Source organism: Onychomys torridus, chromosome 3, assembly GCF_903995425.1.
Source record: "Onychomys torridus chromosome 3, mOncTor1.1, whole genome shotgun sequence".
Lineage (NCBI taxonomy): Eukaryota > Metazoa > Chordata > Mammalia > Rodentia > Cricetidae > Onychomys > Onychomys torridus.
Window position 1 is genome coordinate 35,690,193 of NC_050445.1, and position 21,845 is coordinate 35,712,037.

The 21,845-nt window shown below is 43.3% G+C and overlaps 2 protein-coding genes across 2 annotated transcripts in view; both read right to left on the bottom strand.

Annotated features, from left to right (window-relative positions):
- Nucleotides 1-7,660: 7,660 nt before the first annotated feature.
- LOC118580411 (aldo-keto reductase family 1 member B7-like) lies at nt 7,661-11,364 on the bottom strand. The gene is made up of 6 exons (XM_036182106.1): nt 11,160-11,364; nt 10,793-10,899; nt 10,351-10,432; nt 9,730-9,813; nt 9,060-9,142; nt 7,661-7,901 (listed from the first exon to the last, which is right to left on the bottom strand). The coding sequence occupies exons 1-6, from the start codon at nt 11,277-11,279 to the stop codon at nt 7,859-7,861; spliced, it is 519 nt and encodes a 172-aa protein (XP_036037999.1). The 5' UTR covers nt 11,280-11,364; the 3' UTR covers nt 7,661-7,858.
- Nucleotides 11,365-11,368: 4 nt separating this feature from the next.
- The window catches only part of LOC118580013, a 29,798-nt gene continuing 19,321 nt past the window's right edge, over nt 11,369-21,845 (bottom strand). Inside the window, exons 7-10 of the mRNA XM_036181851.1 lie at nt 17,125-17,292; nt 14,820-14,936; nt 13,402-13,479; nt 11,369-11,467 (exon numbers count right to left, since the gene is read on the bottom strand). Of these exons, the coding sequence (XP_036037744.1) occupies nt 11,372-11,467; nt 13,402-13,479; nt 14,820-14,936; nt 17,125-17,292 (459 nt within the window). The 3' untranslated portion in view covers nt 11,369-11,371. The remainder of the gene's footprint in view (nt 11,468-13,401; nt 13,480-14,819; nt 14,937-17,124; nt 17,293-21,845) is intronic.

Here is a 21,845-nt window from a genome sequence, read left to right on the forward strand (position 1 = left end):
GTCCAGCCTTTTTTTTTTTTTTTACATTTCAAGCTGTAGCCAAGACATTCTTGGAATTCACTATGCAGCCAAAGTTGGCCTTGGTCCTCTGCCCCTCCTGCCTCCACCTTCTGTCTGGGAGTTTAGACACGAACCCTACCTCCTCCATTTCCTGTCTTTGTAATTTTTTTTCCCCAGAGTTCCCCACAGCTGGAATCAAAAAGTCTTTCTGGAATGGCATCCACAACTCAACCATGTCCTCCTCTTGCGCCGTTCTGCTTTCTTAGAATTCTTATTCCGGTATCTGCATACACCACAGCTCACTTGTCCATTTCCCTCTGGAAAGGCGTAGGCATTTCTTCCGGGTTTGTGGGCTCATGTGAATGAAGCCTTACAAGTTTTCTGTTGGTTCACCATGAGTCAGCAAATTCAGCATAGCTGACTTAGGAAACCTAGACTTTTTTAATATAGACAGGAACTCAGTCATTGGGGAAAGAAAAAAGTGCATGTATGAGGAGGGTCTCTTTTTTGGGGGGGGTCTCTTTTGCCAGTTTTACTGTGTGAAATGAGGTCCAGGGGAGATGGGAACAATAGTGTCTTAGTTTTAAAGGTTGTAATTCCAGATTCAGTTTAGGGGTGGACAAGACTTGATTGGAGTTTTCGATAACATTTGTAGCCAGTAACCCATGGTAAGGACATAGGCCTTCTTATGGTGAACAGTGTTTTGGGTTGACACACAGTGAGGTATTTCTATTTATTCCTATTTTATTTTGTTTCTCTATTAATTTATTTTATGTGTGTGGGCATTTTGCCTGCATGTATGTCTGTGCCTGGTGCGGAAGGAGGCCAGAGATGGAGTCAGATCCCCTGGAACTGGAATTACAAAGAGTTGGTGAACATGTGAACCACCATGTGGGTGCTAGGAACCAAACCCAACTTCTCCAGAAAACCATCCACAGCTATTAACTGTTGAGACATCTCCAGTTTCTTATTTTTTTTTAACTAATTCCACAGGTGTATATAATGTATTTGATGAGTTCACCTCTTTGTCACCTTCTCTTGTTTTCACACTCTCTTGCAGAATGTCTTTCTTCCCTATTGGTTCCCATTCTACTCTCACATTCTGTTTGTTTTGTTTTGTTTAGATTTATTTATTTGTTTTTTTTAGATAAATTATTATTTTTTAGAAGCATAAATATTTATTTGTAACAAAGGAGTTTGTGTACAGTGTTGAAAATCTACAACTTCTTGTTTTTTGTACTTCACCCTTTTAAACAAATATTTATAATCATTATTTTATACAGATATAAATATGTAAACACAATATCAAGTTCAGTGGTCCTTCAGCATTTTCCACTTAAATATTTTTTGTTTTTTTTTTTAACCGAAGCTGAGGACCGAACCCAGGGCCTTACGCTTGCTAGGCAAGTGCTCTACCACTGAGCTAAATCCCCAACCCTTGGTTTTTTTTTTTTTTTTTTTTTTTTTTTTTTTTTGTAAAACCAGGTTATAATTCTAAAGTCCAGAGTTATTTGAAAAATATTTTCTCGGGTTGGGGATTTAGCTCAAGGCCCTGGGTTCAATACTCAGCTCCAAACAAACAAAACCACAAACACAAACAAAAATATTTTCTATGTAGAAAATAGTAAAAATGATAACATATTTAATTTATGTATATAAGTTCTCTATCTGAATGTACACCTATGCACTAGAAAAGGGCATCAGATCCCACTATAGATGGCTGTGAGCCACCATGTGGTTGCTGGGAATTGAACTCAGGACCTCTGGAAGTACAGTCAATGTTCTTAACCGCTGAGTCATCTCTCTAGCCCCATTTTCTTAATTTTTGACCCACTGTGTTTGCCTAGATGAGCATGGGTGGGAGATGATTTTCCGAAAGATGGTCATCTTACCAGTAGATACAGCACTGCATAAAATGTCTCTCTCTTCTTTCTTTTGTTTTCTAGCCTTTCACATATTCTGGTTCATTTGTCAGTTGATTTTTGTTGAATCTCAACATAGATTTTAACCTCTTGACTGTATGATCATGCCATTCACGGGTGCTAAAAGGCACAATATTTTATAGCTACAGCTGGGAAACCTTAACACACATCTTTAATCCTTTGTTAAATGATTACCTCAACATTAATCATATACAAATATCTCATAATCAAGTGGCCACCAGACTGCAGTGCAAAGTCTCCTGAGTAGTGCCTGCATAGTGAGTGTGACATGATGGGGCAAGTAATCAGAACTCAGAAGTCCTTTGTGGTATACAGAGTAAAGACAAGATTTGTTCTGGGGCTGGAGAGATGGCTCAGAGGTTAAGAGCACTGGCTGCTCTTCCAAAGGTCCTGAGTTTGATTCCCAGCAACCACATGGTGGCTCCCAACCATCTGTAATGAGATCTGGTGCCCTCTTCTGGCCTGCAGTCATACATGCTGTATACATAATAAATACATTTTTTTTTTTTTTTTAAAGATTTGTTCTGGAACCAGGAAAACTGAGTCAGAGTAAAGACCTTTGTCAGGAACTTGGAGTTACTTATTTGCTGATGACTTTGTGGGGATGAAACTGGCTGGTCTGTCTGTCTCTGCTCAAGTTGGTGGCATCTGGTCTTGCTATCATCTTTGGGTGGAGTGGGATGAGAGGGGAGGCTGGAACCCCTCTTCTGAAGAGGTCTCCACTCACCTTGACTAAGCTTGTTCACAGGGTCACCAGGGGTAGCTTCCCAGTGACTCTGCTGGTGGTATATGTTTGCTGTTACATTATCTTGGCCAAAACAAATCACCAGGCCAAAAGGAGAGCTGAAGTGCAGAGAGACACCACTTTTTGATGGGAGGGAGTTACCGTTTAAAAAAAAAAAAAAAAAAGCCATGGTGGCTTTAAAGAAAAAATCCAGAAGGTTCAATAAGAACTTTGCTTTTGCTTAGATATTTTCTAATACCTAGCAATGCTAGCCTCATAAATCTCATCTTGGCTTGTATTTTTAAGAAATTTGTCTTTCTGACTTTCAGGTAAATATGTATAAATAATTAGCTTTACTTTGTTAGAAATACATGCTACGTTGAAAATAAAGAATTCAGATAAAGAATGAAATGAGAGTTGTGGTCTCATTTTATCCCTTTTAACATTCCCATTTCAACTTATCAAAGAAAAAAAAGATCATGTGGAAACAGACAGTAAAGAAGTTTCTCTATTGGGAGATACCATAGATATTAGTAGAGAGATAGCTAGATAGAGATAGATATATTATCATTTAAACTATTAACATTCTATTTTTAGAAGACACTATTTATAGCTGGAAGTTTTATACTGTGTCTTGCCTGGCCTGTAGCTGCTGAGACCCCAATAAACATACAAAGGCTTATATTAATTATAAACTGTATGGGCATTAGCTCAGGCTTATTACTGACTAGCTCTTACACTGAAATTAACCCATAATTCTTATTTTTGATTAGCCATGTGGCTTAGTACCTTTTCTCAGTTCTGCCTTGTTATCTTGCTTCCTCTGTGTCTGGCTGGTGACTCCTGACTCAGCCTTCCTCTTCCCAGAATTCTCCTTGTCTGCTTGTCCTGCCTATACTTCCTGCTAAGCTACTGGCCAATCAGCATTTTACTTATCAACCAATCAGAGCAACACACATTCATAGCATACAGAATGATATTCCATAGCAACTATTACCCCTTCATATATCTTTGTTTCTAATGAAACTACTTGTAGCCTAGTTAATTGTAAGTAAAGTTGGCTACTGTCAAGAAATATCCATCCAGGAGACAAGGAGCTAAATATGAGGGAACTGTGAAGACCACAGCTACACCTTGGTGGCTGAGATGTAGATAACACTCTGCAACGGTAAACCTAGAAGTTAATCATGGAAATGTGATAATCAAGAGAGCTCAGTATAATTGATGGCACCCAAGGAGCCTGCAAGGTCAAAGTGTAGTAACACCAGCCAAGTGATTAACAGCCAACACACAAGGTTAAAGATAGAGTCAGAGATGAATGGGGAGAGGCGTTGTGGGAGGGAGGCTTCAACCCTAACATGGCTAGCAGCACATGAACATTGCATAATCATCTCCCTGGTTGGATAAGGATGTCATGCATTCAGCACACAGACCCTCCATTGGCTTTGCCCATGGGAGTCCAGAGAGGATCTGTGCAGCTTCCCAGAGAATCAACCAATCCCAGTAGAGATTACCTGAGGATCTGTGCAGTTTCTGCTCTCTTTTTTGAGATCAGCTTCCTTACATGGAAGTCTGTCGAAATTAGTTGCAGAAGAAGAAATGATACATGAAAGGACAATTGTGCCTCACATCTGTTTCTATACATTGCCCTATAAAAACCCTGGATAAATGATATCCATGTCCTTTTTTCCATTGGAAACCCTTCTTCTCTCAGGAGTTTTAGTTTTCCTTAATTTTTAGTTTTCCTTGATTTCTCAATGTTCTGTAATGATTCTTTCAGAATTTTAAAGAGATTTATTTGTTTTCTGTGTGTGAATGTTTGCCCACATGTATGTCTGCTTGACTATGTGTGTGCAGTGCCAGAGGGGGACAGAAAAGGGTATGGATCACCAGGAGAAGAGTTACAGATGGTTATTACAGCTGCCATGTGAGTGCAGGGAATCAAGCCAAGGTCCTCTGGAAGAGCAGCTGGTGTTCTTCACTGCTGAGTCGTCACTCCAGTCTCCGGTAAAGCCTCCCTCCACTTGGTTCACTCCCAGGACATCCCCATCTTCACTCTCATTGCCCTACAACAACAAACGTGGAGTCACTGTTACAAATGGAACCTTGATGCTGTGAGGATCAGGTGACTTAGAACTCTGGGTCATCCTCATTTGGGTAAGATGGGGCTTGTCATTCACCAAAACCCCTGCACCAAGACCATAACTCAATAAATAAATAATAAAATAAAGTATAAAACACATATTTTGGCTCATGGTTCCAGATTTTTCCATCCGTGGATTCCTGAGTCAGCTGCCAGAGTGAAGCAGAATACTGTGGTTGTACAGCAGGAATAGAAAGCTGTTTCATAGCCGGGCGGTGGTGGCGCACGCCTGTAATCCCAGCACTCGGGAGGCAGAGGCAGGCGGATCTTTGTGAATTCAAGGCCAGCCCCTTGGCTGCTGGAGGTCAGCAGCGAACCCTAAAGACAGACTGAAGCCAACCTCCAGCTTCTCTCTGCAGGCTCCCATGACACCCCAGCTTCACATGTAAGCTGTCTCTCCAAGGCACAAAACTCCAGTAAAGTCCCCAGACAGGCAATTACTCACTTAAGAGGCACCAGATTGCTGGGAACCCATGTGCTCTCCTGTCTCCTTGTTCCCTCTAGGTTGGTGTCAGGAACTCCACAGAGAATCTGTATTCTCAATTGCTGGATGCCACCCACTGACTAAGTAAAGGGTCCCACGGGGCAGGGGACACCCCTCAAAACCTCCACATAGCACAACTGAATTAAAATGATAGTAGGTCATGGCATGTCAGAGTGGGATATGAAAAGAAAGATGGCACTTCATGAAAATAATAATTTTAAAACTAAAGCCATCCTTTATTACCTGACAGCCGAGGAACACAGGAAAGCTAGTTATTAGGGGAACTAAGGAAAACCCACTTTAAGCCACTTGTGAGATATTTGCTGTTACTTGAGATTTTCTCTTGCAGGGGTCTCTGGATTTGGACTGGGCAATAGCTAGTTACACACAGAGAAGCTATCTATGAGTTCTCCTCTTTTCACATGAGCCTTCTTTCTTGGAGAATGCATGAAGTAAAGGAGAATGTACCAGAACTACATTCTACCACTTTCCACAGGTAGGGCGAGTTTAGCATGATAACCTGAGGTCTTTGGATAAGGCAAAGTTGTTGACATTAGGGCTACCATGGAAACTGGTTTACTAGTCACTTTCTCATGCATGGACACGCCTATCCATGCACATCCACTCCAAATGAATGGCTTAGTGTCTTACAGTCTAGGACAGACACATTGCACACAGCAGCACAGGAAGTGGAGCAGGAAGGAGTGAGTCTCGGCTCTGTCAGTGTCTGTTGCAAACTTGCTATGAGCTTTGTAGTGAAATATCTGCTGGTTTGACTGTTTGCAGGGAGGCAAGGATGTGGAAAGGATTATTTTTCTGAGATCAATCTTTACCACTTGGAATTACCATTTTGTCGTTAATATATGAAATGAATGTGTACCATAGAAGCAGGTAGGCTTCTCCACACCAAACAGTAGGAAGTGCCCATTCTGCTGTTAGTGGGATGTGAGAGCTGGCAGGCTGAGATTGTTCTGAGTGTTTCCCATGATGCTCTATTGGGTTCACTCAAGTCTGGCCCATCTAGCTCTCCAGCACTGCTGGAGTTCTGCCCCGTCCTAGAAAGCCACAATTCTGTCTGTCGTCTGTCCTGTACTTGTGTTTTTGTAAAAACATCACGTGGGCCCTCTCACCCCCAATGTCTGCTGCTTGTCTTGAATATCCTGGTCACAAACAGAGATAGGTAACTAAAGGCTATTAAGGCTACTAACGGTGGCTCAAGATAATTTGACTCTAGACTTTTAACATTCTGATCTTTCAACATCATGGGGATTCAAATCGCTTAATCAGCTTTGCAGAAGATTCAGCTGAATATGTGACTCTTTCCAGGAACTTTTGTTCATACTGGTCACCACTTAGTTCTTAGTGGCCTCCCTCCCTCCCTCCCTCCCTCCCTCCCTCCCTTCCTTCCTTCCTTCCTTCCTTTTCTCTTTAAAGCACTCAAACCAAATGGTACAAGATGTGAGCTGTGTTAGGCTTGTAAGACACCAAGGATGCCACTCTTTCTCTCAATGAACAGAAACACCTTTGTGGATTTCCCAGGCTAGGTGCCAGCACCTGCAACTCAGGCATGATGGCATATTACAGACAGAGTGAGAAAACCACAAGACAAAGAATTGAGAAAGTCACAGGGAAGAGTGGAGGGGAGGAGCCAGGAGAAGGATTGGGAAGAGGAGGGCATCAAATTGCCTTGAGAGCTCCCTGAAAACACCTTTCCTTGAAAGTTGATTTAGGCACCTACTACCTGGGGCCTTCATCAAGTTCTTGGCTCCCTGATGCCTTGATTTCCTCTTCTGTAAAATGGGAATTGTGAGATTTTTGGATGCAGCGAGTTTACTCATTAAAAGCACTTCAAACTGTGTTGGACACTTCGGTGGCTGCTGGTGAGTTTTGTCAACTAGACACAAAGGGGACTCACCTAGGAAGAGGGAACCTCAATCAGATGGTCTGTGCACATATCTGTAGTGTAGGGCATTTTCTTGGTTAATGATTGATTGGTATAGGAGGGCCCAGGCCTCATCCACGGGCAGGTGGTGCTGGGTTTATAAGAAAGCAAGCTGAATAAACCATGGAGCAAGCCAGTGAGCAGCGCTCCTCCATGGTCTGTGCTTCAGTTCCTGCCTCCCACTTCCTGCTTCTGTTTCTGCCATGACTTCCATATATAATAGACTGTGCCTGGATTATGTCAGACAAATGAACCCTTTCCTTTACAAGTTGCTTTTGGTCATGGTGGTTATCATAGCAATAGACGGCACACCACAAGACTTAATAATATTACCCTTTATTTATTTATTTATTTTAAATATTCAGTGTTACCAGAGTCCCCGGTGTTTAACAAAGATTTGGTCAGATCTTCCTAGTGGAAACTATTGTCCTTTGTTTCTCTGAGTCACATTTCCCTGTGACAGTCTGCTCCTGGTTGAGCATAAGGATTTAAATTCAGCATTGCGTGATCAGGACCTACATCAAGGTTGATGTTGGACACACTTGGCTAAAATAGGACTCAGGAGTCACTGTCACACAATGAAGATGGAATCCACTAGGCAATCTCATCAAGTGAATCAGCTTCAGTATTCTTCGTGGAAAGGATAGTCCTTTTCATTAATTGCACTGCAACAACAAAGATGGAGAAGGAAATAGTCCACAGAAGCAAAGATGTGATAGGAGGCATTCTCATATGGTATAGTCAGCTATCTCTGTGCTCTTCAGTCTCCTCCCCAACTTGACACAGGACACGTGGGGAGGGCATACAACATGACCGTCCCCTTAAAGTATTAGAAGAGTATTAAGGAAGGAGGGTCTGCTAACAATTAATGACATGGTCACCAGTAGATTGTCATAATGAGGGATCATAAGCAAGATGATACACAGCTGAGGGCCTCAGAACTATTGTCTCAAATTCTCACAAAGGGGGAAGTCCTATTGAAATTGACAGATGGTTCATTAATATTAAATAAGATATAAATATTATCAAAGAGCTTAAAGTGTCTGCTCTGTCTAAACTAGTATTCAGTGAATGTTTGTTGTAATCAATACTGTTATCTCACTTTGTAGATAAGAAAGCGACTTTGTGACATTACCCAGACTACCCCAGCCTCATCTCTAGGTATCACGTGGTATTAGGACCCAGTTAGGTTCACTTCCAAGTCCACCAAATCCACTAGCTCCACAATCCTCCCAGTTAATACCCACTGGCATAGTAAACACATCTCAAAACCTCAACTTTCCTAAAATGATAATTCTGGACTTGAGCAAAAACAAAACAAAGAAATAAAAACATATTGAGCTGTTAAATGCTTTTGACAAATTTAATTGACTATGTGTTCCCATTTATCTAGATTTTGATCTTCCTCATTTCTTCCCTGACACCATGGTCCAGGTCCAATGACTATCACCTCTCCCATGGGTTATTATAATAGTCTCTCAATGCATAATCTAGACCATTCCTGGCCATAGCACAATGAAGTAAGTTACTGAGTGAATGAGGGAGGAATAAGAACTTTTGACTCCCACATAATAGTGACAACTCCTTCCTTTAAAATCCTAGCTCTGTGTGTAAGATTCAGAAAATGAGCATCAAATAACAACGTCTCTACTCCTGGTGATTCCCCTGGACTCAGACGTTAATTTTTCAGAAGAGCCTCGAAATAGTATTTGAAGACAAAAGTCATCCCCCAATCCCTCATGCCTTTGGTTCCTTCCCACTAACCCTTTACAACCTTTAGGTAAAGGCCTGCTCAGCCTCCTACTTAACCAGGTGCCACTTACGCAAACACACCACAGGCCCTCCAGTTTTTGTTGAAGCTGAGAATAGTGGCCATCTCCTCATCACTCAACTGGAAATCAAAGACCTAGAAAGTTCCAAAAACATCCTTAGCCAGGAAAGTGTTGGTGAGATGTGAGGTTCTAGGCATTTCCCCTAATATGTCCATGGCAAATACATTATTCTCTAAATTGAGATTAAATTATAGAATTTAGCGTTCTGAGCAGGAAGAGATTTGGCTGGTCGGTGTGCTAAGTGCGCACAATGACTATGATTCCTGAAGGTCACTTTAGAAGGACAGTTTTTCAATCCAGCACAGCTGTCTACAAGACGCGGGTGAGAGGACAAAGACAGCGCACAGTTGGCTAGGACGATGATCGGCCCGTGATCTAGGAGCTCGGTGGTTTGCAGTGGTCTGCTCAGTGGTGTAAGGCACAGCTGTGATCAGTCCTGACATGGCTTTGCTGGTACCTGCCCCAGTCCTTCTATGACCCACTAGTGACCATGCAGCCCTGTTGAGGTCAGCTCTGTGGCCTACGAGTTGATAAAGTGCTTGGAACAAGGGAAGACACACTGGCAATGAAGGAATGGGATGAGACGGTGAAGGACAGGGGCCCTCCTTCTCTCCCATCATCTGTCCCACTGAAAAATATCAGCTAATCAACCACATCTTACCTGAAAGTTCTCACGTATGCGCGAGGGTGTCACAGACTTGGGAATCACCACCACATTCCTTTGGATATGGAACCGAATTAGAACCTGTGCATGAGGAAGAGAAGGCATGTGTCCATTTATCCACAAGAACTCCTCCTTCTGGTGAAATGACAACAATTAATGTTAACAAGTCACTTCACTACTAGGGACATTTTCCGGTTCCCTCCCTATGTCCCTTGATCCAGGAAACAACATTATGATTTTCCTAGTTAGGAATGAGGAGGATAGGGGATTGGGGATTTAGCTCAGTGGTAGAGCACTTGCCTAGCAAGCACAAGGCCCTGGGTTCGATCCTCAGCTTAAAAAAAAAAAAAAAAAAAAAGGAATGAGGAGGATAGCCTGTGGTCATAAGGCTGAGACCCTATACAACTGGCACCTGAGCCGCAAACTCAAGGGCTTGGCAGGAAGTTGATGGACAGAGGCAGTCCTTGCTTCAAAGATACTGGTTTTGTTTTCTGAAACTTCCGATGGGCTTACAATTCCCACTTGTCCCTCTCCAAGGGATTAAAAGCAAGCAACACAGTTAAGTACATGACTACATGAATGGATTGCCGGGGAAAAGGAAAAAAGGCTCTGATTTACCTGAGCTGTTGTTTTCTTGTGCTTGGCAGCAATCTCCTTGATCTTGGGAATCTCCAGTACTACCGGGTCATCTGGCTTGGCACTAGAGGAAGAAAGATGGCTGGAGTGAAGACCACCATGGCTATCTGCCAGTGAGCATCAGTTCCAAGTCAGTGCCAAAGCTGAACATTGCAACCTTTTCCCTCTGCAAGGCAGGAGGCATGACCTGAAATGTTTGTGTCTTTCCCCTGGGTTCATACGTACGTCTAATGCTTAGTAATTTGAGACCACCCCAGAACTGGATGGCAGAAATGGGGTGTTTTGGGGGACCTGACATACTACCATTTAAAAAACACTTTGTCATCAATACATTTTCCCATGTGACTTGAAAATTTGTAGTATTAGCCAATTATGGAATCCTAATTTTAAGAGTAATAAACGAGCTACCACTCTGAAGCCTTACTAAGGTCTGTCTGGGGAGCCCAGCGGGCTGTATGCTGTGATGCCAATGCCCTTGGAGTGACAAAACTGGATCAGTTTCTCCTGGGTGAGGTATGGATGGCACTCAATCTGCAAGAGAAAACATCCCCATCATCAGAGGAGCAGTCCTGCTTTCTGGGTGGTCAAAAGCACTTTTCCACATAAGGAAAGACAAAGACCAAATGCAACTCATGGGTAGATGTGCTACAAACTGGACCCAGAAATCTGCCTCCCACCTCCCTGAGCATCCTGAACACAGACCTCAGAGATGAGACTCAGGAGATAGTACGGAAATTGCCTCCCAGTGTGGAAGCAGTCACAGAGCGGACCCTTCACCAAAGAGAATTTACCTGATTCATCACTGGCTTGTGTTTCAGCCCAGGCTTGCTCAGGAGTCTTTCAATCTGCACGTGGTTGAAGTTAGAGACGCCCAGGGCTTTCACCAGCCCCTGGTCCACCAGTTCCTCCATGCCCTGTTACAGTAAGGAAGACTGTTTGATGGCTGTAGGAGGATTCAGGGATGCTGGGTTTGCTTAGTCCTTGGATAGGAGGAATGGCTCCTTCATGGCAAGGTCAAGTGAAGCCCTAAAGAGGATTTCCGTCTAGACTGTGGTGTCCCCATGGCCGGTTCCAGCTGTTCTACCCATCCCCAGCACAGCTGTAACCAAGAAGGAAAAGTAAAGATCTTATTTGCTGTCTGCTCTTATGCCAGAGTGACCCAAACAGAGTGACATGAGTTATCCAGGAAATGGCCTAACATGTGAGGAAAAGAATTATTTTTATGATCTCTTTTGTTTTATTTTTTTATTTTTTTTTTATTTTGTGGTATAAGGAACTGAAGCCATGGTGCTGTGGGATGTTCTGTATGTCAAATGTGTTGCCCTGATTGGTTAAAATAAATAAAGTGCTGATTGGCCAGTAGCCAGGCAGGAAGGATAGGGTGGGCGGGACAAGGAAGAGGAGAAGGCTGGGAACAGGAAGGCTGGGGGAGAGACACTGCCAGCCGCGGCCATGAGAAGCAACATGTAAAGACACTGGTAAGCCACAAGCCATGTGGCAAAGTACAGACTAACAGAAATGGGTTACTTTAAGATAGAAGAAGTAGATAACAAGAAGCCTGCCATGGCCATACAGTTTGTAAGCAATATAAGTTTCTGTGTGTTTACTTGGTTGGGTCTGAGCGACTGTGGGACTGGCGGGTAAGAGAGATTTGGGCCAGGCAGGAAAACTCTAACTACACCATGGCCTCTCCTGTGTTAGACAGGCCATCTACCCTTGAGCTTCAAATCTCTAATTCCACCCCCTTTTCACTTTTCAGTTTTGAGATAGGATCTCTGTAAGCCTCTAACGTAGCTGTGATTATAAATGTGCAGTAAGAAATGCCTTGACGATATATGGGCCCTGACAAGGTACCCAGCCTGGACTTGATGGCCTGACATCTGTCCCAGTGGCCTTTTATCCAACCCAAATTACATCAACCTAAGGACATGAGGTTTATTTATTACCTAAATACAATGAGCTTGTTCTGAACTTTTCCTAAAATAATTATCCAGCTGATACTGGCAGCTATACATTTAAAATGAATATATAATTCATTCATTCTAAGTTCCTGTTTATAATCTGCTTCAGGAATGTAAACATGTACACTGAGCTTCCTGCTTGGGATTCTTCCAGCCCAGTTCAAGAGCTCGGGATCCAGTCACTGAGCCATCACCGCAGTACTGGGAACCTCAGCTTATTTGGCAGTTCAGATAGCATCAGGATGAGGAAGATAGGAAGAAATCATCTGATCCCAGGAGAGACATTAGGAAGAGAGTTTAAATTGGGGCCAAAAATGAAACGGCACATGAAGAAAGGTGGTAAAATCGTGAAGAGATTGGGGGAAGGAGGAGCAAGGGCTTAGAGGCTGGGACAAGCAGGGTGTGTTCAGGTGACACATGGTGTCTCATCTTTGCCTACAACTTGGAAAACTCTGAAAGCTCTACAAGAAATACATGACTAGTTTCCAAACTCTGGCTTCTGAGGATTTCTCTGGAATGCAACATGGGCATTAAGATGTTCTGAACTCCTCTGGAGATTTAGTGTACAGAATTGAAAACCAAAGCATGGGTGTGGACAGATTTTTCTAGGCAGGGCAGCTGAATATTGATGAGACAAGAAAGTCTAGTGGGTAGTGAGATATTGTGAATATTCTTCTGTGTCCTGGGTCAGGTTTGGGTCGGTTGTATGATCCATCTTGCCCTCCTTATATTCATTTCTCTTTCGAATTCAGTCCTGTTGGTTTCTATCAGAGCCTCTGACTGGCAGCAAGACAAGGACCAGGGAAATGTCTCGGTTGGTAAAGGTCCTTGGTTACAAGCTTGACAGTCTCTCTCTATCTCTGGAACCTACATCTTAGAAGGAAAGCAACCCACTTCTGTCCTCTGACTTCCACAAGTGCTTCCACACACATCACTTTAAAGTGGGGAGGGAGAACTGGAGAATAATAATCCTGAAGTTATATACAGAGCATCCGAGCCTCAGGGTGGAGTTTCAAGGGGCTCTGACAGGAGATTTTAACCCTGAGCACTCTTGAAACAAGTTAGAACCTACCTCCCAGGCATCCAGGAATGTGGATTTACTCATGAGAAGTTTGCCATTATTGTCTGTGGGGAGTACCTCACTCCCAGCCTGTAAATAAAAACAAAAGGCTCAACTGGAATCTGCATTTAGATACCTGGTCCTGTGAAGAGATGTCTCAGAATGATGCACTAAGAAATACCCATGCTGCCAGGCGTTGGTGGCACATGCCTTTAATCCCAGCACTGGGGAGGCAGAGCCAGGTAGATCTCTGTGAGTTCGAGGCCAGCTTGGGCTACCAAGTGAGTTCCAGGAAAGGCGCAAAGCTACACAAAAACCAAAAAAAGAAAAAGAAAAAAAAAAAGAAAGAAAGAAAGAAAGAAAGAAAAAACAAAACAAGAAATATCCATACCTGCACAACATTTGGTCAAACTCTGGAGAGCTCACATAAAAACTGTAATCCTCAATCAAATTTCTGTCTCAGTCCGCCATAGGATGTGAGCCCTCTATTTCTGGCAATACTGGATAGGCTCCAGATACATTAGTGTACTATAGAAGCCATTATTATCATCCCGTAAATTAACCAATATGAAGTTGGAGGAATTTCAATGTCAAGGTCACTAGGTTCTATCAGAAGGGTGTGGTTATCTGGGGAAGTGAGTAGCCAGCTTCTGCCTTTGCCACCTTCAGAAGGCTTGAGTATTGGAGACTAGGCCACTATCATCACCACAGCTATACCTGAGGGCAACAGAATGAGAACTCACAACCCTCCAATTCTTGAGAGCAGAGCCCCAGACACTATAGAGTAGTTCTTCAGGTTTGACTAACTGCTAATATCACCACACTTGGAGGTCACTCCCTGGGCATACTGTGATTTCTAGGGACTTATGCAAGATTATCCCAAGATGTCCTACCCAGGGCACTCACTCCTGGGCATGGATTCAAGAGGAAGGTGACTGGTCATTTTGAGCTCATCTGAGCTGGCCGAAATTACTGTTTCTTTCAAACACAGTTGCATAAAACCAAGCATGAGGCTCACCAAGTACCACCTGCTGTCTCAGCCTCACGCTACAATGGGGTCTTTTTTTTTGCTCTGTACATGATCTTCTGGGGACCGGAGAGATGGCTCAGAAGATAAGAGCATTTGTTAACTCTTGCAGGGGACCTGAGTTTGGTCCCCAGCACCCATGTGGTGGTTCACAACCATCCATAACTCCAGGTCCCAGGGATCCCAAGCTCTCTTCTGACCTCTATAGGCGCCCAGCATGCATGTGGTACACATTCATACATGCAGACAAAACATCCATATACTCATAATAAACACTCATGATAAAATTAAGTTTTTAAAAAAGATCTCCTGCTTCACCCCTCCCCAGAGTCACAGTCTTGGCACAGTAGCTACATTGTAGCATCTCCCAGAAAGTAGAGATGAGGCAAAGAGCAGCTCAGACCTGGAATCCCTGTGGCCAATGCACTAGATACAGGTCCAGATAGTCCAGTTTCAGATCCGTGAGGGTTTTCTGAAAGGCTTTCTTCACCAGACTTTTCTCAAAGAAGGTGGGCCACAGCTGCAGGGTGACAAGGGGGCATTAGGACTAGGGAGAGAAAGGGCCACTCCATAGTCACCTTCCCCGCTTTGAGATTTGTAAACCCCAAGACAGGCCATTCATTTATAATAAAATCAGTTAAGTAATGCAACCCAGTAGTGAATAGAAAAAAAAAGAAAAAGAAAGAAATGAAAAAGGAAAGTAAAGGACATGACTGCTCTTTCTTAAGAGAAAGTTTATTGTAGATAAAGGGGGAGCATAGGTAGAGGCAGGGGCGTCTGGAGTAGTCCAGAACGGACATGACCAGACTGAGCTGGGCCATGGGAGGTGGTGAGGGAAAGGGGGAATATGGTCCAGCAGCCTGGAGGCCAAAGATACAAAAGGGGCAGGTAACCAAAATGTCTGGATTATATAGGGAAGAGCCTCTGGGGAACGGGCAGCCCAGTCCCTGGGCTGGAGAGTTCAGCATAGAGGGTGCGGTATGCTAATCATACCCTGTAACAAGTAGGGACCTAGGGATGCTGGGAGAACCTGGTAGTTAGGCCCCTTTTGATATATTAAATATCAAGCACCTCAGCTGTTTGTCTGGGATTTGAAACTTATCAAGTAGGTCATCAGCTCCCATCAAGTCAAGGTCATTTCCTAAGGGATCTTCTATGCTCTTGATATTCTGTTTGTTTCTTTGGTCATTAAACACAGTTGGCCATTGGCTAAAATGTGTATTCTTATGTTATGCCCTGCCTTGGCTCTCATTTCTCAGAGGGCAGGAGTTGTTGTTTGCTCTTAAAATTCAAGCATTAGGATACAATTAGAAGCAGCTGGTCCTTTTAGTACTTCCTTGTCCCCAGGCTGGCCAGGCCCTGTGATGAATGGCAATGAGTACATATTAGTGTGGCCACTCCAAGAGTGGGTGTTTGTGTGTGTGGAAATCTGCCTAGAGCTATAAAGGAGGCAGGGGAAAAGGTCTAGCAGACATACAAGGGCATAGGATCAGCTGTTAAGCTCTTGAAGCCAGCCATACCCAGATACTTCTACCTGCCTTGAAGTTAAATCCACTAATGGAGGCTTTTAAGGGCCAGCCTTCAAGACCTCCTCTCAGGGTCCAAAGGAGACACTATAGTAAGTGAGGGAAAGACTAACGGCGAAGGAATGAATCCACTCACACTATGATCCTTCTGTGCCTGTCTCTTTATTCTTTTGCTCTTCTCCTAATTTTATTGGCCTAATTGTCTATATATATATATATATATATATATATATATATATATATATATATATATATATATATATATATTAGCTCTAATTCTCTATTCTAATCTTTCTGCTTCTTCTCATCTAGCCTAATTATTCTTCTTTCACAGGAGGTTCTAAACAAAAGGAAGAGTTACGAGAGTTAACTCTCATTGGTCAAAAGCACATTCCTAGGATAAGCAACAAGGAGCTGAGCCATTTACCATGGCAACACACATTTTTGAGGTTTTGGGAGTAAGAGAGGGGGCCATAGTGCCCAAATGAGACAAACTTTGAGACATACGTCTATTGTCAGCAGACTTGGCAATCAAAGAATTGGCATGCTTTTCTTAGATGCTTTGTGTTAGTAATCTTGGTAGACACCTGTGACTCTGACCTTTGCATAACTGTAAAGTTTTAAACTCATGGTCTGTTTACAAATGCCTTTAGTCTAGTTTGAATTTGCTCTGAGGTAAAAATGAGCTAAATGTGTGCAGTTTGTGTTAGACTGAGGTGAGATTGTTATTTTTGTTAGTGTGAGTAAAAGGAACAAGGCAGTCTTTAAGTGTCTCAGTCTCATGGAACAATAGATCTAGTTATGAAGCATATCCTAGTATATTTTCTACATATCAAAATTGTACAGTTAAATGAAAAGTCATCTTCCTGACCATCCACAGATATAAGTGTGCCTATAAGGTTGAGATGCAATTATGTGATTATATATAGACATTTCATAAAAATGTTTGGTAATGAGAAGAAGATATCTTTGTTGTAATTGCACAAGAAATCTACAAGAAACAGCCAATTCATTCAAAAGGCAATAATTTCAAAATGCTCTGTGTTTTGCTTTAATCCTCCATCAGAATCCTTGATTCTTGTGGGTTGACCTTGTAAATGACAGTTGAATTCTCACTGCATAAGCCTATGACCTGTAATAGCTCATGGTAAGGGCCTGGCCATCCACCATGGGCCACTGTACCTTGCTGACGATGAAGAGGTCCTCCCGCTTCACAGCCTTCTCCTGGATCTTCTCTCGGAGGGCTTCTCCTATCTCATTCTCATTCTTATAGACATAGGCACAGTCAATGTGGCGATACCCAGCGTCAATGGCGGCCTTCACAGCTTCCTTGACTTTGCCTGGGGGAGACTGAAAGGCAAGAGAAAGGCCCATCAGATGCACTCGAGGCCCCCCCTTAAAGGCTCCCCATAGACCAGATTCTCAAAACCATAGCCTTGCTGGGATCTTTAATCCAAGTAGACGTGGGAGAGGAAAACGTACATTGGGAAACTTTTCAAAGCAAAAGAAAAAATGAATTAAATTTTTTATTTCCTTCAATTTGGGGGTTATCCTATAAGTGATGGGCTTTATCATGGCATCTTAATACACATGTCATTGTAATATTATCACCCATGTCCTAGTCTAGTCAACAATTAGTTGTCCTTTAATTCAGGTTGATCTTGAAGTCTCTCCAGTATCTGAGAGTAAAAAGATGGCTCTCCTTGCAACTTGCTGAAGGTCAGTCTGAAAACAAGGTTTCCAGACTTCGGAGAGAAGGATCTCAAAATGGTCATTACCAGCTAATTTGCTCTGCCATGGTGGAGTATGAGGCTGAGCAGATTCCTCAATTTCTCTGAACCTTGACAACAAATTATAACAACAATAACAGCTCTGCCTCATGAGATGTGTGTGTTGCTTGTTTGCCACAAGAATGTGAAGTTTTCAGCACATCACCTGCACTTAGTAAGGCTCGGTGGATGCAATATGTGCTCAATGTTTCAGAAAAGGAACACACAGGGAACTATAATAACTGATTTTTCCTCACACACAACAATAAGAAAAAGAAGAGAAAAGAACATGTGAAATGTCACCTTGTGATCTAACCTAGCCAAGCCAGACATCAGTGTAGGAAAAGTAGCACTGAGCGCTCATCTACCTGCAGAGTATAGGGCGACATGCCTGTGATCCCATCATGAGAGGCACAGAGGCAGCAGGGTCCTGACCCTGAGGCCAGCCCAGGGCACATTACCATCTCACTCCAAAAAAAAGAACATCTGCTGGATGTGGAAGCCCATGTTTGTAATATTATTTGGGAGGTGGAGGGTAAGAGAATCATGAGTTCGAGGCCGGTCTCAGCTACATAATGAGCAAGAGGCCAACCTGGGATACGTAACACACTCTCAAACAATAAAAATAACACTTTATCTCTCACAAAACCTAAAAATTCTTTTTAAAGTATCAAACTTTGAGAAGCACATTACGCAGAGAAGAACAGCTATACCATCACATGAACAAGGAATTGCCAGAAACTCAAAAGCTCTGGGGTCCGGCCCAAGGCCCCATCCTCCTGCATGTCCACTGATGAGCGTGGAGTCCTTACAGCAGCACCATCTTGTAGGTGGAAGATTCTGTCCCATCAGCTGCTCCCAAACAACCACATAGGAAGGTTTTATTAATAGTAAGTTACTAATAATAAGCTTGGCCGATATCTTAGGCTTGTCTCCAGGCAGCTCTTACAACTTAAATTAACAAATTTCTCTTTTTCTTTCTTCCAGCATTCTCTCTGCCTCGAAATTTCTGCCTAGCCATCTGCCAATGAGCTTTTTATTAACAGTAACAGCAATACATCGTCACAGTGTGCAGAAATATTGTCCCACAGCACCATCTCCTTACCTTGAAAACAACTCCTTTACAATATTTACATCTGCTTTTGAAATTCTGAAAGTTGAACTGTTGTGAATTTATCCAGGGTGAGTAGATTCCCTGGAGATTTATGGTTGTTTGTTACCTTAATGGAATGTGAAATTTCTAATTTGGTTGCAAATCTCACTGTTCTAGGAAGATTTCAATCCAACACCAAAACAAAGAGGGATCCTACCCTCTGTGCAAAGAAGGAAAGAGAAACTGAGGAGGAAGACTGGAGATGAGTCTCTGAGACAGGAGAGGAGGGTTCCCAAAGAGCTCATGATCTAGGAATGAAGGTTTACACCTGTAATCCCAGTGTTCATGAAGCTGAGGCAGGAGGATTACTCCAAGTTCCTCAAGGCCAGTCAGACTGAGACCCTGTCTTAAGAAATCAAACTGTAAATTGAAAACAGTCCTGTAAACAAGCTGGCTATTGTCATGTTACCACTGAGCAGAAAGGCAGAGTTAGAAGATGGAACAATGCCAGACTTGTCCCAAGAGAGACTGGGAAATCTGCTTCACTGAGCACTGAAATCTGAGCACTGGGATGGGCCATGGAGCAACTTGCCAGGAGAGATTAACACACCAGGGCAGACCTGAGCTGACTCCAGCCCAGGTTCTGTAGCCCTCATGCTGCTCAGAGTTTACTGTGTCAGGGAACCACAGGGAGTCTCAGTAAAGGGTTGGGGTTCAGTAGCCTGGGCTGGGGTCTGAGACTCTGCCTTTCCCCCAGACCCCCAGGCCACTGAGATGCTAGCATAGAGCCTTACATCATGAGCAGGAGAGGGAGAAGGGTCATTCAGAACTCTCTCCTCTCTCCCAGTCACTCAGCCAGTAGCAACCCAACAGAGAGTCTGAGAAGGAGAAGCTTCTAAGAAAACAATGGCTCTGAAAACAGTTTTCTTCCCAAGTATACAAAGCAGGGAAGCTAGCCTCATTTCAGAGAAAGGCTCGTCTTGGAACTTTGCAACCCAAAGAAGCCCCAAATGAAAGGACACGTGGGGCCATCTCTGGGCTTCCTTCATTGTATAGCAGATGCTGGGCAATGAGGGAAAATGCCAAGGTCCCCCCTCAAGAGAGAAGCAGGTGGCCCAAGACTGCACACTCACCTTCCAGGTACCCAGGCCCACAATGGGTATCTTGGCTTTGGTACTGAGCTCCACGAAGGTGGCCATGGTTGCTGAAAGACTTTTTTGAGAGAGCAGATGAATGCCTGCTTCCTCTATAAGGAGACTGGAGGAGTTTTTATGCTCTGGATAAGGAGGCGGGCTCTTACTGCATTGGCAAGCAGCCACAGTCAAGGGGTGGGACACTCAAATAGGATATTCATTCAGATCTTTGTAGGACTGATTACCGTGAACAAAGATTAAACTTTGTCCTTTGCAAAGTCTCCCTGGCGCAGCATGCATGATTTACTGTGGAATGCAGCTCAGAGGTTTGTGAACCCAAACAACATGGGTGGAAGGTCCTCCAGGATGAATTGGCAAGTTTATTAGGAAAGAGGAACTGCCACGGGAGTGGATATAACTCTAGTGAATTGAGTGGGTGTTCCAACCATTTGAGGCAAGGAAAAATGTCAAGGCAAATTGAGATATCTTACAGTAACTATTTTGAAACAACTGTCATGGGCCACAAAAGAATGTCTGTTCTAGAGTAAAGTGACAGATGATGTTGTGGAAAGATTACTTTTAGTGTTAGGTCATAGTGGCCTTTGTGCCAGGCTCTTGTTCTGCAAATGCCAGTAATTTAATTTGTATTCTTGCAATTCTGCCATATTGTTAAGCAAAAATTTCTGTAAGTGAAAATTGAGAATCAATCTACCTCAAGCTCCAGCTATACCACTCCTGGGCATATACCTTGTGGTATACTCCATCCTCTACAAGGACACTTGCTCAATTATATTCCCTGCAGCTTCATTCATAATAGCCAGAAATTGGAAATAATCTAGATGTCCCTCAACTGAAGAATGGATCAAAAAAATGTGGTGCACAAGGGATTATTACTCAGCTATTAAAAATAACGACATCATGAAATTTTCAGGCAAATGGATGGAACTAGAAAAAATTATCCTGAGTGAAGTAACTCAGACCCAGAAAGACAAACATGATATGTACTCAGTTATAAGTGGACTTAGCTGCTAAGTAAAGGATAATCATGCTACAATCCACAGACCCAGAGAGGCTAAGCAATTAGGAGGGCTCAAGGGTAGACACACGGATCTTCCTGGGAAGGGGAAATAGAATAGGTTTTGTGGGTGTATTGGGGGTGAGGGAGGATGAGAACATGAGGGATCAGGCCTGTTGGGGTGGGAGGTGATGGAAGGAGAGAGTACTGGGAGAGATGACTGGAATTGGGGGGCATGTGGAAACCTATTGCAACAGAAACTCTCTGAGATATTTGAGAGTAACCCTAGTGAAGACACCTAGTAATGGGGGGGACGGGGCCTCAACTGGCCATCTTCTACAACCAGGCAAGTCTTCGAGCAGTGAAACTGGGATACCAACACAGCTACAAAACCTATAATCTGTCCTGCCGCCAAGACGTGCTGGGGTAATGGTGGCACAGAACTTGTGGGAGTGGTCAACCAAGGACTGGTCCAACTTGAGTCCCACACCAGGAGAGGGGACCCATGTCTGACACTGCTTGGATGGCCAGAAACCAGAGGCTGGACAGCTCGGAGACCAATGATAGAATGAAACACAACTGGGGAAAAATTCTATGAAATGAGAAGTAATGATATTCTGCTATACTCATAGGTCAGTGTTGTTTTAAAAAATGATAAGCGATGCTGGTTACTGTGCAGAAAGGTCATGAGGCACGAGCCACGACAAAACCCAGTATCAGAGCTTTATTAGGAGGAAGGGAGAGACAAAAGAACCAGGCCTGGGGAAGAAGCACATGCAGAGAGAAGAGGGAGGGGGGGAGAGCAGAGGAGAGAGAGGAGGAGTCAGTGTCCAGCTTTTAAGAATTCCTGTGCACATGCGCAGGTAGGCTTACAGAGGTATGCCACACATGCG